This window comes from Bos taurus, chromosome 2 (assembly GCF_002263795.3).
Source record: "Bos taurus isolate L1 Dominette 01449 registration number 42190680 breed Hereford chromosome 2, ARS-UCD2.0, whole genome shotgun sequence".
In the NCBI taxonomy this organism is placed as follows: domain Eukaryota; kingdom Metazoa; phylum Chordata; class Mammalia; order Artiodactyla; family Bovidae; genus Bos; species Bos taurus.
In genome coordinates, this window is record NC_037329.1 from 122,850,286 (window position 1) to 122,865,701 (window position 15,416).

The 15,416-nt window shown below is 53.8% G+C and overlaps 1 protein-coding gene across 3 annotated transcripts in view; it reads left to right on the plus strand.

The window, feature by feature from the left end:
* Positions 1 to 14,529, plus strand: part of MATN1 (matrilin 1) — a 32,603-nt gene extending 18,074 nt beyond the window's left edge. The window contains exons 2-8 of one of the 3 annotated variants that reach the window (XR_009497075.1): positions 527 to 873; positions 1,997 to 2,219; positions 3,137 to 3,262; positions 4,217 to 4,633; positions 5,531 to 5,683; positions 7,259 to 8,055; positions 8,334 to 14,529. Coding sequence is in view for 2 of the 3 variants with exons in the window: in XM_059893091.1 (XP_059749074.1) it covers positions 527 to 873; positions 1,997 to 2,219; positions 3,137 to 3,262; positions 4,217 to 4,633; positions 5,531 to 5,683; positions 7,259 to 7,530 (1,538 nt within the window). In the remaining variant the exon portion in view is untranslated. Of the gene's footprint in view, positions 1 to 526; positions 874 to 1,996; positions 2,220 to 3,136; positions 3,263 to 4,216; positions 4,634 to 5,530; positions 5,684 to 7,258 lie in introns of all 3 variants that reach the window. The other 2 variants (NM_001143866.1, XM_059893091.1) reach the window with 2 other exon arrangements.
* Positions 14,530 to 15,416: the final 887 nt, after the last annotated feature.

The window sequence follows — 15,416 nt, forward strand, 5'->3', positions numbered from 1 at the left end:
CTCTTTGACGCTCAGATGAAAGAGCCCACGTTGACGGGTGTTGCACTGGTTTTCAAGGCTGTGCCCGCCGGAGGGCCGACCCTCAGTTCCCTCCTGCCCAGGCAGGGCAAAGAGAATCTCTTGTTTACACTCTGGGCTGAAACCTGAGACGTGAAGGCTATCTTCTCCTTTGCTGCCTCTGAGAACCCTACATGCCCAGCCTTGAGTTGGCACCTTACACATATTTTTGCTTGCCCTCAAAGGATTCTGTAAGGAAGGGATCGCCTGTCCATTGTACAGACAGGAAACTGAGGCTCAGAGAGGTGAAGGTGCCATTTGAACCTTTGTCTTTCCTATGGGCTGAGCTGGGAGCCTCTGGCAAGTTGCTTGCCTGAGTCCCCATGCTGACAGCAGGACCCAGCCAGGCTGATTCATGTCTGGTCTAGTCTGCCTGAGGCCTCAGGTCTGGACCTAAGTAGCCCCTGATGCCCTGTTCCTTCGTCTTAAGTATCTCCGCTCCATCCTCCCGACCTCTGCCCCCTCCCAGGGCACCTCTGCCGGACCCGGCCCACCGACCTGGTGTTCGTCGTCGACAGCTCACGCAGCGTGCGGCCCGTGGAGTTTGAGAAGGTGAAGGTGTTCCTGTCCCAGGTCATCGAGTCACTGGATGTGGGGCCCAATGCCACCCGCGTGGGCCTGGTCAACTACGCCAGCTCCGTGAAGCAGGAGTTCCCGCTGCGGGCCCACAGCTCCAAGGCTGAGCTGCTGCAGGCTGTGCGCCGCATCCAGCCGCTGTCCACGGGCACCATGACGGGTCTGGCCATCCAGTTCGCCATCACCAAGGCCTTAAGCGATGCAGAGGGTGGTCGCCCCAGGTCCCCCGACATTAGCAAGGTAGGGGCTCACAGGAACGTGGCAGCCTGCAGCAATGAAGAGATACAGCTAGGTTTTCAGGGCCAGGAGCCTCGGCCTCTGGAGGGGAGGAGATTGTACAAGGCCGCTCCCCAGGGAACCCAGGGTAGGGATACTAAAAATAATGCTGCTCCCTCTGGCTTCTTATCAAGAATCATCTCAGGGGGCCTCACCACACCCCCTTTCTCCAGATAAAGAAACATGGGCTCAGGAAGGTGAGCTGTATTTCCAACCCAGGCCTGTCAGGTCACCAAGACAGGGGGTCGGGCATCCAGGCCAGGAGGAGGAGACTCAGGAATCAGAAGCAGACTCAGGTCAGAAGCAGAAAAGCAGCCAAAGGGGCTGGACGCTGAGTCCCAGACTCCTACAGAGCAGTTTGGAGGACCCGACTTAGGGCAGGCTGGACAGGGGGTGGGTGAGGGCCAGCCTCGGCACCAGGGTCCATTCTTGTGGCCCTTTCCCAGATACAGCACACAGGGGACTTGTGGGAGGGGAAGTGTTTTCTTCCTAGGGAAGTTAGTATCTTGAGGAACGGAGGGAGAAAAGGCAGCATCTTCCTTCATTCCGTGGGCATCTATATGGGTACCACCTCTCTCCCAGGGTATACAAGGGAAGATGGGCAGAAGAGAGGAAAAACTTCCACTCTTTAGCGTCTGCCTCCCTCTGGTGGCCAAAAGGTAGAACTGCATGGAGTTGAGTACAGAGGTTTGGCCCTGCCCTCGCAAGCACCCCCAGGCTGACGGAGTGGAGGTGGCTCTGCCCTCAGAGGTCACAGAGCTGTCTGACGGAGGAGAAGACACCCAGAAGCCCTAGTCAGACGGAAGAACACCTAGCCACGCCTCTCACTCAGAAGAAACCTTTCTCCTCTTCCACTATCCAAGTTCTTTTTCTCGGGCCTGATATTGGTGGTGGCAGCAGTCATATCCACCTGCCACCGAATAGTTGTGTGACCGCGGCTTGCCACTCCACCCCTCCGGGTCAATCTCCTCTTATGTCAACCGTCCTGGGGTGTTGGGGGGGCGGGTGGTGCTGCTGGAGGACCAAGTGGCCCACCCAGTGTGGGGAGGGAGGCCAGGCTCTCGCATGTTCCTCCTCTGCGTCGCAGGTGGTCATCGTGGTGACGGACGGGAGGCCCCAGGACAGCGTGCGGGACGTGTCTGCGCGGGCCCGGGCCGGCGGCATCGAGCTGTTCGCCATCGGCGTGGGCCGCGTGGACAAGGCCACGCTGCAGCAGATCGCCAGCGAGCCGCAGGACGAGCACGTCGACTACGTGGAGAGCTACAGCGTCATCGAGAAGCTGTCCAAGAAGTTCCAGGAGGCCTTCTGCTGTGCGTGGGCGGCGGGGGGCAGGCGATGGGCCAGGCTGGGGGTGGTGCTGGGGGAAGGGAGATTGGGGAAAGGCGGTCGGGTGTCTGGCCAGGGCCAGGGCAGGGGCAGGGCTGAGAGCGGACAATTGGGGGCGGAGCCCGGGAAGGAGGTGGCCTATAAGAGGCGGGGACTGAGATTGAGACCACATTGGGGGCGGGGCCAGGGCCTTATCTGGGCTGATTCCCATCCAGTCCGAGGTTGAAGGACTTGGGGAGGAGGTGACACTCAAAAGACCTTTTTTTTTTTTTTTTTGGAGATAGAGTCCTGGCAGGGAACATGGGGAGGGCCTAAAAAAGCCTGTGCTATTTGGCTGCGGCGTGTGTATGTGTGTGTGTGTGGTGGTTGGGGGGTGGAGGGTTGGGATGCCAGTCTTCTGCCATGTGGGAAGGTCTGAGGGGGCTTGAGCATTGGGGTGGAGAAATTTCAGAACCTTTAGCGGGGTGGAGGAGGCAGTGCAAGGATTCTTCTCCACGTGTAAAACAGATCTAGGAAGAGCCTGAATCTAACTGAGAATTCTAGGCCATAATGCACAGTACCACAAATCTGGCATTTCACAAATATTTGTTGAGCGTCTTCTGTGTGCTGTGTTCACTGCTGCGTGTTTTGTTCTAGTCATTTGGAATACAACAGTGAACAAAGGGGATTTAGGCCCTGCCCCTGTGGCCTATATCATTTCAGCAGGAAGCTTTAGTTTATTATCAGCAATGCCACCATCTCCAGGGATGTCAGCCTGGCTGCAGTGATTCTGGCCTGGGTTGAGGGTCTGGAACCCCACTCGGGTGAGGGCCTGAGTGACCCTGAGCTTATGAGGGGCGATTCTGGCTGAGATATCCAAGGGCCGGTGACTGTGTGCTTCTGTCTCCTCTCGTCCCTGCAGTGGTGTCAGACCTGTGTGCCACGGGTGACCATGACTGTGAGCAGGTGTGTGTCAGCTCCCCAGGCTCCTACACCTGTGCCTGCCGCGAGGGCTTCACCCTGAACAGTGATGGCAAGACCTGCAATGGTCAGTGGGCCGGACACAGGCAGCCTGGGGAGGGTGGTGGGGAGGGGATGGGGCCTTGACCAGTCCCCAGGAAGCCCACCCGAGCCTCCCTGCTCCTTGCCTCTGGACTAATCTGCAATGGATATCTTCTGTGGACTTGTGGACACAGAGGGGGAAGGAGAGGGTGGGATGAATTGAGAGAGTAGTATTGACATGTATGCACTCCCATGTGTAGAGCAGATAGCTAGTGGGCAGCTGCTGTGGCTTTCCGGGTGGCTCAGTGGTAAAGAATCTGCCTGCCCATACAGGCACTGCAGGAGATACAGCTTTGATCCCTGGGTCGGGAAGACCCCTTGGAGGGGGAAATGGCAACCCCCTTTTGTATTCTATCCAGGATAATCACATGGACAGAGGAGCCTGGTGGACTGCACAGTCTCTGGGGTCATAAAAAGTTGGACACGACTTAGTGACTGAGCAGGCAGGCAGGGGAAGCTACTGTAGAGCACAGGGAGCTCAGCTCAGTGCCCTATGATGCCTAGAGGGGTGGGAGGGAGGCTCAAGAGGCTTGTGTATACATATGGCTGATTCATGCTGTTGTACAGCAGAAACTAACACGACATTGTAAAGCAATTATCCTCCAATTTAAAAGAAAGAGATGTCTTCTAGAGTTTGATGTTTGCAGTTCTCTTCTCACTGTCCCTCTTTTTGCCACTGTGGATGGTGGGTTTAGTGTGGTAGAAGGAGTTACATAGTCTTGAACTCACATCTTGGTGCCACTACTTCTGAGTTGTGTGATTTAACCCTGTTTAGAGCTTCAAGTTTCAATGCTGGAGGTTAGGCTGCCCAGAGGGAGTTCTGAGGCCCAAATGGGATGATGTTCTGAACAGCTGTTGGGTGTGGTGGGTACCCAGCCACTGGCTGGGATGAATGACTGTGTCCTTAAGCTTCACCTCACTGCCTTCCTACCCTTTCCAGTCTGCAACGGTGGCGGGGGCAGTTCGGCTACTGACCTGGTCTTCCTCATTGATGGGTCCAAGAGTGTGCGGCCGGAGAACTTTGAGCTGGTGAAGAAGTTCATCAACCAGATTGTGGACACGCTGGATGTATCGGACAAGTTGGCCCAGGTGGGGCTGGTACAGTACTCAAGCTCTGTGCGCCAGGAGTTCCCACTGGGCCGCTTCCACACCAAGAAGGACATCAAGGCAGCCGTGCGGAACATGTCCTACATGGAGAAGGGCACCATGACTGGGGCTGCCCTCAAGTACCTCATTGACAATTCCTTCACTGTGTCCAGCGGGGCTAGGCCTGGTGCTCAGAAGGTGGGCATTGTCTTCACTGATGGCCGGAGCCAGGACTACATTAACGATGCTGCCAAGAAAGCCAAGGACCTTGGTAGGTGCTGCTGGGACCCTGAACGCCACCAGTGGCCAGGGGTGCTCATGGAACAGCTCAGTTTCAGTTTAGCTTAGGTCTGTTCTGATGAGTGCCTTAAACCCAGGTTCGATATAAATGAGGTTTGTCCAACTCTTTCTTATACTGATGAAAAAACTGAAGCCCCAGAAGAGTAAGTGGATTGTTCTGATGGCCTTTTGGTAAGTGAGGCTTGGAACTTTTCCAGTTGAATATTCCCAAGAGCACACCATCTGTTGGCAGGCAACCCCACTTTGGGACAAGCCTGAGTCTCAGCTTTGTCACCTATTAAATGAAAATAATAGCAACCAGTAGATGGATATTATAAGGGTTACATGAGATTACAAAGTTCTCAGTACAAGGAATCAGTACAAGTCTGATATATTGTAGCATCTCAGTAAATGTTGATTTCCTCAATGTCTTTGTCCCAGGCATTGTGCCTGCAATTCCAGCATCTGCCACCAGGAGGTGACGGGTTTGATTGCCTGGGCATTCCCCAGATTTAGCCATGGTTGCCTGTCCCCACGGTGAAAGTGAAGTGAAGTGAAAGTCACTCAGACGTGTTTGACTCTTTGCAACCCCATAAACTATACAGGCCAGAATACTGGAGAGAGTAGCCTTTCCCTTCTCCAGGGGATCTTCCCAATCCAGGGATCAAACCCAGGTCTTCTGCTTTGCAGGCAGATTCTTTACCAGCTGAGCCACAAAGGAAGCCCAAGAATACTGGAGTGGGTAGCCTATCCCTTCTCCAGAGGATCTCCCTGACCTAGGAATTGAACCGGGGTTTCCTGCATTGCAGGCGGATTCCTTACCAACTGAGCTGTCAGGGAAGCTGCCTGTCCCCATGGCCACCATTATTCACCTTGTTCCTCTTGGCAGGCTTTAAAATGTTTGCTGTGGGTGTGGGCAATGCCGTGGAGGATGAGCTGAGGGAAATCGCCTCAGAGCCCGTGGCAGAGCACTATTTTTACACAGCTGACTTCAAAACCATCAACCAGATTGGCAAGAAGTTGCAGAAGAGGATCTGTGTGGGTGAGTGAGACCAGAAAGGGCACCAGTGGGAGGAGGAGGTGGGGCTCTGATGATACGTGTGGGTGTCTGTTTGTGTAACCATCCTGGACTAGATATGGATGGGGAAAACAGGAGCTGGGATAGCATCATGAGTTGGCAGAACTGGGAGGAGGGCTGACCAATCTGACTTTTCAGTTCAGTCACTCAGTCGTGTCCGACTCTGCGACCCCATGGACTGCAGCACGCCAGGCTTCCCTGTCTTTCACTATCTCCTGGAGTTTGTACAAACTCATGTCCATCGAGTCGGTGATGCCATCCAACCATCTCATCCTCTGTCATCCCCTTCTCCTCCTGCCTTCAATCTTTCCCAGCATCAGGATCTTTTCCAATGAGCCAATTCTTCACATCAAGTGGCCAAAATATTGCAGTTTCAGCTTCAGCATCAGTCCTTCCAATGAATATTCAGGACTGATTTCCTTGAGGGTTGACTGGTTTGATCTTCTTGCAGTTTAAGGGACTCTCAAGAGTTTTCTCTAACACCACAGTTCAAAAGCATCAATTCTTCGCTGCTCAGCTTTCTTTATAGTCCAGCTTTCACATCCATACATGACTGGAATGTACACATGACTGGAAAAACCATAGTTTTGACTAGACGGACCTTTGTCAGCAAAATAACGTCTCTGCTTTTTACTATGCTGTCTAGGTTGGTCATAGCTTTTCTTCCAAGGAGCAAGTATCTTTTAATTTCATGGCTGCAGCCACCATCTGCAGGGATTTTGGAGCCCAAGAAAATAAAGTCTGTCACTGTTTCCATTGTTTCTCCATTTGCCATGAAGTGATGGGAATGGATGCCATGATCTTCGTTTTTTGAATGTCGAGTTTTAAGCCAGCTTTTTCACTCTCCTCTTGTCCTCGGTCTGATTTTTTACAGCCAGCAAACATGTACTGAATGCTCTTTTACAAGCGGCACTGTTCTCAGTGCTTTCCAAATGTGAAATCATTTAATCCTATTTGGTAGGAATATTGTTATCCCCATTTTAGAGACAGGAAAACCAAGGCCAGAGGGGTGGAACAACTGAGTAACTGGAGGAGCCAGGATTTGAACCCTGCTTCCTCTCCTGGTTCCCAGTGGTAAAGAGTGTAGATTCCCCAGTCAGACAGGCCTGGGTTTGCATGTTTGCTTTGACACTAACTAGCTGCTGGCTCTGGGCAAGTTGTTTACCTTCTTGAGTTCTTCATTTGTAAAACGGGATTGATAACAAACCCAAAGAGTTGGAGTGAGGAGTCACCAAGATGACCTCGGGGCCCCCGACTACAGCGTCCTGCACGTCGTAGGTGGTCAGCATTGGGGAGGCTGTTTTGGAGTTCTTTATCAGGGTTTTGAGGGGTCAGGAAGACATTCAGGGATGGCCCCCTCCGTCACTCCTGGGAGCTCTGTCTCAGGAACTCTACATGTCTCTCTGCCTTCTCGCATCTCCCAGGCCCCACACTCCCCCAAGGCGCTCCAGTTCTGGCCCTGAGCAGTGACTACCCGCCTCCCTGGCAGGCAGCCACTCACCATCTCCTTTCCCTTTCCCCACTTTCTGCCCACCCCAGAGGAAGACCCGTGTGCTTGCGAGTCCATTGTGAAATTCCAGACCAAAGTGGAGGGGCTGCTGCAGGCCCTGACCCGGAAGCATATCCTTTCCCAGAAGCCTCTGCGAGGAGAGGGAGCGGTCAGGAGGGCCCTGTGGTGGCGGGGAGGAGAGAGCCTTGCCCCTTGTGTGGTGGGGTCGGGCAGGCTCCTGCTGAAGACGGGCTGGATCCTGGCCCGGGAGGCTGGCCTTGGCTTTGGCACTGAGAAGGGAGAGGCAGAAACCAAGAGCTAGAAGCTGGGCACACACGGAGTCCTGGATATGCTCGGGAAAACGTGGTGCCTCTGGACTCCGCTTTCTCAGGCGCTCGGTGACCTGCCTACTCACCAGACTCCTCTCAGATGGGGCTGCACCCCTCACAGCTCCCCGGGCTCAGGCAGGACTAGGCGGGTACCCAGCAGGCCTAAACCTGCACCTGGGCAGGGCTGGGCTTTCCAGACCCGCCGTAACTGCTGGCTTGTTTTTGGAAAGCACCCTCCTGAGGGCCGTGGATGGGTAAGTTTTGACCCTGGCGAAAGCACACGCTATGGGGAGGGATGAGAGAAAGTCCTGGAAGCGGGGTCCGGAGTGCAGGTGCCACCCCGTCACCGCCCTGCTCCAGTCAGCCCTCGCCTCTCCTTAACTCCCAGTCCACTGGAAGCCGTGAGTAAGCGGCTGGCCGTCCTGGAGAACAGAATCGTCTAAGCCCGCCTGTCCGCAGTGCAGCTCACGGAGCCCTGCGTGTGTCCCCTGGAGCCCAAGTTTAGTCTAGCTTTACCAGTTCAGTGAGAGGGCTTTGGGAGGTGGGGTCCCAGGACAGGACGGGCTTTTTCCTCTCTCACCCTTCGAGCCTGCGCGGAGTGTGTGTTTGAGTGTGTGTGCTGGGAGAGTGTGCCTGTTCGGGAGCGCACGTGTGTGTGTGTGTGTGTGTGTGTACACCCAAGGGTAGGCATGTGACTAGGAACATGAGTGAGAACACAGGGGTGAGTGTGGGAGGAACTGCGTTTGCTTTTTTTTTTAATCAAAAGCTTAATATATTCCTGTTTTTTTTTTTTCAGTTCACTCTTTCTTGACTGTGAGTGCTGTGAATTTCTTTTCTGGTTTCTGTATTCCCTTTTGAAAAACCATTAAATGTGATTTAACGTAAGCACTGAATGAGGCTGGTGGCCTTGTGGTCATTTGGTCGGCAGGAGGAAGAACTTGTGGGGGTGGCAGGCGATAAGTTTGCTCGGAGGAACTCAGCAATGGTGTCAGCAGGGAAGATGGCCACTGCTCCCCAACCCGCGCGTGTCTGTCTTGACTTTTCAGTTACAGATTCATTGATGAGATCTCTGTTCATCCTCCCAGCAACCTTACCCAGAACAAACTTGAGTCATTCCCATTTTACAGATGGGAAACCTGAGTGTCTGAGTGACGAGATGACTGGCTCGTTGGAGAGACAGGGCTCTTGAATCTGAGACTTTGAGACATCAAGAGAAAAAGGCATCAGATAAGAAGGGCAGTGGCACCAGAGAAGACTCTCCATCCATCCATCCATTCATTCATCCGTCCATCATTCATTCAGGCAACACACAAAGAGCCTATGCCCGTGTCAGGTGGTGGGGAGGTGGTGGCCTGTGGGAAAGACACAGTCCCATCTCTTCCATTGGGCAGGGTGCCCTGTTACCTCAGTTGAGAGGTTTAGGTTGCCAGGAGCCCCTGGGATGAGTGAGTGAGTGCGTGTGTGTGAGGTTGGTGATGAGCAGGGTTGCAGCCTGAGCCTGGGCTGGCCCTCTGCCCTCTGCCCGGCACCACACCCTCCCTTGGAGTTCTCTCTCTTGCTTCCTGGTCAGCAGCCTCAGCCCCATGCCCAACACAGACAGTTGCAGCCTCCACCTCAGGGACAGTACCAGGAACGTCTTTGACCACCATGGAGTCTCATTTCTGTACCTCCCCCAGGGGAGCTTGGAACCCATTCTTGTTTAATGGAGCATCTTTAGCAAAAGTACTAGATTCATACTTGAGAGCTTGTAAAAGTCTTTTATAAGAAGCTCAGACCATCCTGAAAGATCTTCCTTAGAAGGAAGATCAAGGAGGTAGAACCAACACCACCAGCAACACCCAGGAACTAACCTGTGTGTTGGTAAAACAGCACAACCTTCTAAGAGCAATGTAAAAGTCATACAGCCTTGCACAGCTTTTACCCTTGGCACAGCCAAATTGGCAAAGCCCTTTTTTTGTGCCAATCTCTGGATGAGGATTTTTTCTCATCTGAAGAGGCTCCTTATCACAGCCCCTGTGGCAATTGCTCAGTCCACACTTCTTGCCTCCTGAGATTATCCCCACAACCCACCCCCAGCATGTCCATGGGGGCAGGGCGGCAGGGTCATGTGAATACAGGATAACCTTGGCTCCTGGACTCAGCTAATTGGTCAAAGGGGGTCACGTGACTCAAGTTGGGCCAATTGCTGCCTCTCTTCTGGGAATTTGGAAGTGTGGACCCTAGTTACGGGGCAGCTGCTGCTGGAGCTGGGTGGTCTCTCTTCTTCCAGGTGTGCTGAAAGGCTGAGATTGGTGGTTGCCCTCCTCAGGAGGCAGAAAAGTAGCATTTGCTGAGTTGCTGATGGCCTTCTGGTCTAAGGCTGTTTCAGTGACCTGTTGCTATAAAACAAACCACCCCAAAGTCAACAAGCCACCTTAGTGGCTTGAAGCAACCACCTGTTATTGTGTGACTCTCTGACTGATTGGGCTCAGTTGGGTGGTTCTTCTGCTCCACCTGGTGTTGGCTGCGGCTGCAGTGATGAGTCCCCACCAGGCTGGAGCATATAGCGTGGCCCACGCCCATGACTGCTGCCTCGGTGGGGACAGTTGTCAGACTGGGTCCCTGTCTTTGTCTGTCTCTCTCTCTATGTAGTCTCAGGGCCTTACTTTCTCCATATGGGCTCTTCAGCAGGGGAACTGGACTTCTTACATGGCAGCTCAGGGCTTCCAGAAATTTCTGAGGCCCAAATTGGCCCTGTATGACTTCCACTGCATTTTGTTGGTCAAAGTAGTTACAGGCTAGCTCAAGTTCAAGGGTGGAGAGATAAACTTCACCTCTTCTCCATGGGGGGAGAGGGACAAGGAATTTGTGGCCATATTTAATTTACCACCTGGGGTCATTCACTGGCCCCCTACTTGGGCCTGGCTGCAGTCCCTGCCTGGCCATGCATGAGACACCCAGTGAACCTCAGCAAAGTTAAACATGGTCAAATCACTTTCTGTTTCATGCAACGCAAAAGCCCTGACTTGGCTGTCTCCTCACCTGCATCTCCCCCCAACCCATGTGAGGCCTTGGTCTTCTGGTTCTCCGCTTTCAATTCTGGGAAGTGACTGGAGCATCCTGGCTTCTGGCTCCTCTGTGGCCTGCTAACTTGGCAGAGCCTTTCACCTGAGTCCCGCAGGCTACAAATGTGGAAGAAAACTACTAGCCTTGCCTCGTTATGAGGTTGCAGGATGTGAATAAGGAAAAAATAGGAGGCATTCAGTGTGGTGCCCACCCACACTTTGCATCCGGAGTGGAGCTGGCATCACTGATGCCATCTGGGGGTGGCTTCCTGGCCTCAGGAACACACCCACACCTGTCAGCTCCTCAACACCTCCCTTGCTCCCATCTGGCACTGGTGTCCCTTGAGATGCTGTGGCCACTTGGCCTCCAGTGGCTGTGCCACTTGCTGGGAGGCCACCCCAGAGGGTGCACCGTGGCTCCCTACAAGCATTCTGCTCCTCAGCAGGGAGCTTGGCCCCTCTGTGTTACGTTAGCAGGTACCCATCCTCTGGCCCCAGCAGGAAGCTGAGGCGAGCACAGCCTTCCCTCTGGTGTGAGCAACAGCCTGAGGGCCAAGGCTCAGGAGGCCAGGCAGGGAGGGGTACCAGCCTGGGGGCCTCTGGGAACAGTGGCCACTCTATCACACAGTCATTTGGCAAACTTGTACTGCACCAATGCCAGGCCCTTCTCTGGGTGCTAGAGAGAGAGAGAACAAAACAGACCGAGGTCCCCGTGTTCATGGGTGACATTCCAGCCACACTTATTTCTGCCTATATGAACCTGCACAAGTCACCCTGTCTCCCTGTGGACCTTAGTTCTTCATCTGTTAGATGGAGAGATGATCCAGAAACATGGAATAAATGAGGAGAAATCTCCAAGGAAGCAGGTGGTGTGCACTCAAAGACCAAAAGCTGTGAACACTTCCTTGATGAAATCAAAGAAACGAAGATAGCAAAGTACCCAGGGGGAACCTCTCTGGCCTGGCAGAGACCAAGTATTGGGCCCCAAGGTTCAAGGAAATGTCCCATGGGGAGGTGATGGCAGGTGGTTGTCTTTGGAGTCACACATCCCTGGCGTGAGTCCCCTGCAACCCCTTTGCCTTGAACAAATTCCTACTTTCTCTGATGTCAGCTTCCTCAACAGTAAGCAGGGCAACAGCATGCTTCTCCCAGTGGTCATCACGTAGGCAGACAGAGGGCTTGGTATGGGTGTGGCCAGCCCTGCAGGAATCCCTGGAGGAGGCAGCAGAGGGGGATTTGAGGGGAGTGGGAGGGCTGGGCCTGCAGGGGAAAGCCCTGCAGGGGAAATCTGGAAAGTGAGTTGTGTAGGGAGGGAGAGAGGAGCTGAAAAGCCACAAGTTGCGGGGGAGGCGTGGAGGGCTCGGGGGAGGAAGGGAGCCTTGAGTCAGGCTGTGGGGTTGCAGGGACAGTTCTTGTCTGATTGCTCCCTCCTTCCTTCCACATATACTAAGCATCCTCAAAGGCCAAAGGGCTTCCTAGGTGGCTCAGTGGAAAAGAATTCACGTGCCAATGCAAGGAGACACAGGAGACTTGTGTCTTCCCAGGGTTTGATCCCTGGGTCAGGAAGATCCCCTGGAGGAGGAAGTGGCAACCCACTCCAGTATTCTTGCCTAGAGACTCCCATGGACAGAGGAACCTGGCAGGCTACAGTCCACGGGGTTGCAAAGAGTCTGACACGACTGAGCAACTAACACGTACTTTCTTTACTTCTAGTCAACGGACCCTTTTCTTTAATAATTAAAGCAAATGTATAATGTTTGTTTGATAAGCCAATGTTTCTTTGATCAAGGGTATGCCACCAGGGCTCATATGGGAGGGTCCAGTCAAGTCATGCAGGGGTGGGGAGGTGTCCTGGAAGAAGTGGACTTGAGCATGGATCTGCAGGTGGTTTAAGAGGAAGGTGAAAGGGGTGGTGGAGAAGAACATGTCAAGAAGAGGGAACAGCACGTGCAAGGTCCCTGAGGCAGAAAGGCATGTGGTCCTCCAAGGGTCTGGATGCAGGTCTACCTGGGGGACGGGGGACAGTCAGGAACAGGGACAGGGCCCAAGACCAGACTGGGCAAGGGCTCCATCTGTGGTGGAATGTGAAGCCATGGAAGTGTTTTAAGTGAGGAGGTAAAGGGACCAGATTTATAAATTACCAGTTAGCACTCCTGTTTCTCTTACAAATCCTCAGATGGAGTGTGAGTTGGGCTGAGAAGAGACCTCAGCTGGGATGGGCACGGACCAGACATCCATGTCACATCCCTAAGCTGGGTCGGGTGCAGGCAGCTGACCTGCCTGTCGGGGTGAGGCAGTGAGACCCGGGCTGGTTTAAACATTTTGGGGAGAGTTGAGAAACTGCTTCTGAAGATGGTGCTGGAGGCCCCGATGCATCTGTGCAGTGACCCTCGGAGGCAGTATGACTGTTCCGTGTGATGGGACTTGTCCGAGTCAACGGAAGAGCTGATTCCTTGGTTTATCTGATGGTAAGGCTTTTCTCAAGAACAGCCCGTACTGAGCTCTGCTGCTTGTGATAACAGATGTCAAGCCCAAGTAGGTGCTTGGCAGACCCCAGTGACCTCCCTCCCGCCCCTAGCCCTGGCAGTCAGCAGGCTCACGGTCTGGCTGAGGGTAAACCTGGTCGTGGAGGAGCCTGAGGCTGGAGGGCAGAGGGGGCAGGGTTGGACCCCAGAGCTGAAGACTGGTGGGGGCCAGGCAGGGAGTAAGGGCCTCCTCAACAGACTGGGGTTGGAGAAGGGGCCAGCCATGGAGAAGGCTCAGAACCCAGTGCCAGGGAGGGTTCCCAGAACGAAGGCTGGGGGAGGCCACAGCTCAGAGGCTAGAACCAGGGGGCCTGATGCTATTTTGGTCAGGCCTGGCTTTGGCCCCAGTCCAGGCTGAGCTGAGGTGGCTTGGGGACCTGGAGCCTCAGGGTTTTCTATGAAAGCAACAATTGGAGAAGGGTGCGTGCCCAGGATATGGCCATTATGCTGGGGTGGGGAAGGGGGACTGCTTCCTGTTTCCAACATTTCTGCCTGAGGAATTCCATGCCTGGAGGGAGAGTAAGACACAGGGAGAAGCACTTAGCTCAAACACCGGAAGGCTGGTCCACAGGCACCCTGGGGCAGAAGAGGGTGTTAGAGCTCCTGGCGGTAAGTGACAGAAAGTCCACACCAAGCAGCTTAAGCCCGAGAAGGGAGTTGGTGGGATCCAGTGACTGAAGGTGCTGCAGGGAGTGGGATTCGGTGGGGTGGGGTGGGGTGGGGTCGGGGGGCGGGTGCAGGGATCACAATGTTGTCAAGCCTCGGTCTCTCTCCACTCTTGACTCTGGTCTCCATCTCCATGGCCTCAGGCCCAGGCACGTCCTCTCCTGGAGACAGCCCATGAGCTCTGCACTGACCCTCTGCCCACTCCAAGTGTGTGGCCATTCCTACAGTTCAGTCCCCTTGGATCTGACTGGGTCCTCCACTCACCCCTGAGCCATCATTGTGGCCAGGGGGAGACAAGGCTGTGACTGGCCAGGCTTGGGGCTCTGCTTTTCCCCTATGATGGGTGAGTTGGCTGCAAGGGATTCTCTAGGTCCAGAAACCTGAGTTTCCCAGGTGGCGCTTGTGGTAAAGAACCCGCCTGCCAATGTAGGAGATGTAAGAGATGCAGGTTTAATTCCTGGGTGGGGAAGATTCCCCCTGAAAGAGGAAAGGGCAACCCACTCTTAGAATTCTTGCCTGGAGAATTCCATGGACAGAGGAGCCTGGAGGAGCCTACAGTCGGTAGGGTTGTAAAGAATCAGACTGAAGCGACTTAGCAGTGGTTCTTCAGGAGGAGGGGTTGTGAGAGGCAGGGGCCTGGAGCAGGGCAGGCAGAACTAATGAATAGTCCCAACTCGTGTGGGAAGGGACGCATGGAACCCCTGCTGGAACAGCTCCGTGGATCACATCATTCTTCCCTGCATGGGGGGAATGGGGGTGGGGTGGGGGGTGAGCTCATAAAGGACCACGTCTCAGACTCCAAGGAAGGCAGGGACTGGCATCCTGAGATCTTTCAAATCCAAACTCTTGCGGCTTGCTCATCTCAATTCTGCCCACAGCTACTCTAGGTCCCCTTGCCATTCTGCCCCCTCTCTGTAATTTCCCCCCATCTCTCTGCTTTCAGTTTGATTAACAGAAGGTTATAAACAAGTCCCAGAAAGAAGGAAAACCAGCATCTCCCCAGGGCAGCTGCAGTGTTTTGGCAGACGGCAAGTTACTCTGTAACTGATATTTTTGATATATATTTTTTTAATTTTTGTATAGATAAACAGAACTAAACTAATTAGGTTTTTTTTTTCTTTCTTTCTTTCCTCAGGTCGTGGCTGACAATAGGAGACTCTTGGCCCCCCAGTGAATTGGTTACCAGGTTTCAATAAAGGGTTTGTCTTTGTAATTACAGTTCATTAATGGATTTACAAGGGAGGGAAGATGGCAAAGCCCGCTAAGGGGATTGTTTTGCATTTCTCCTCTTTTAATTACACGATTTTCTCCTGAACCAATGCGCTGTGAAAAATGGTAGAGGGTGGGGAAGCCCCAACACCCCATCTGTTCCAGATACAAATGCAGTTAATATGGGAGGAGGCAGGAGATGCTCAGAGCCTCCTGCCAAGTGAGTGTGCTGCCTCCCCGCTCCCAGCGGCTGCGTGGTGGGGGAGGGAAGGAGGGGAGAAAGGGAGGGGGCTCCGCCGCCGGCAAGCTCTGTTGGCCTGGGGAGGGGACGGCTCTGGTGGGGACATGTGCAGCCTTCGCACATTTAGGATTAGAATCAGATTTAGATCACTCACTGAATTACCTTTTTTGGATCATCCGTTAGGTGCTTTGAAA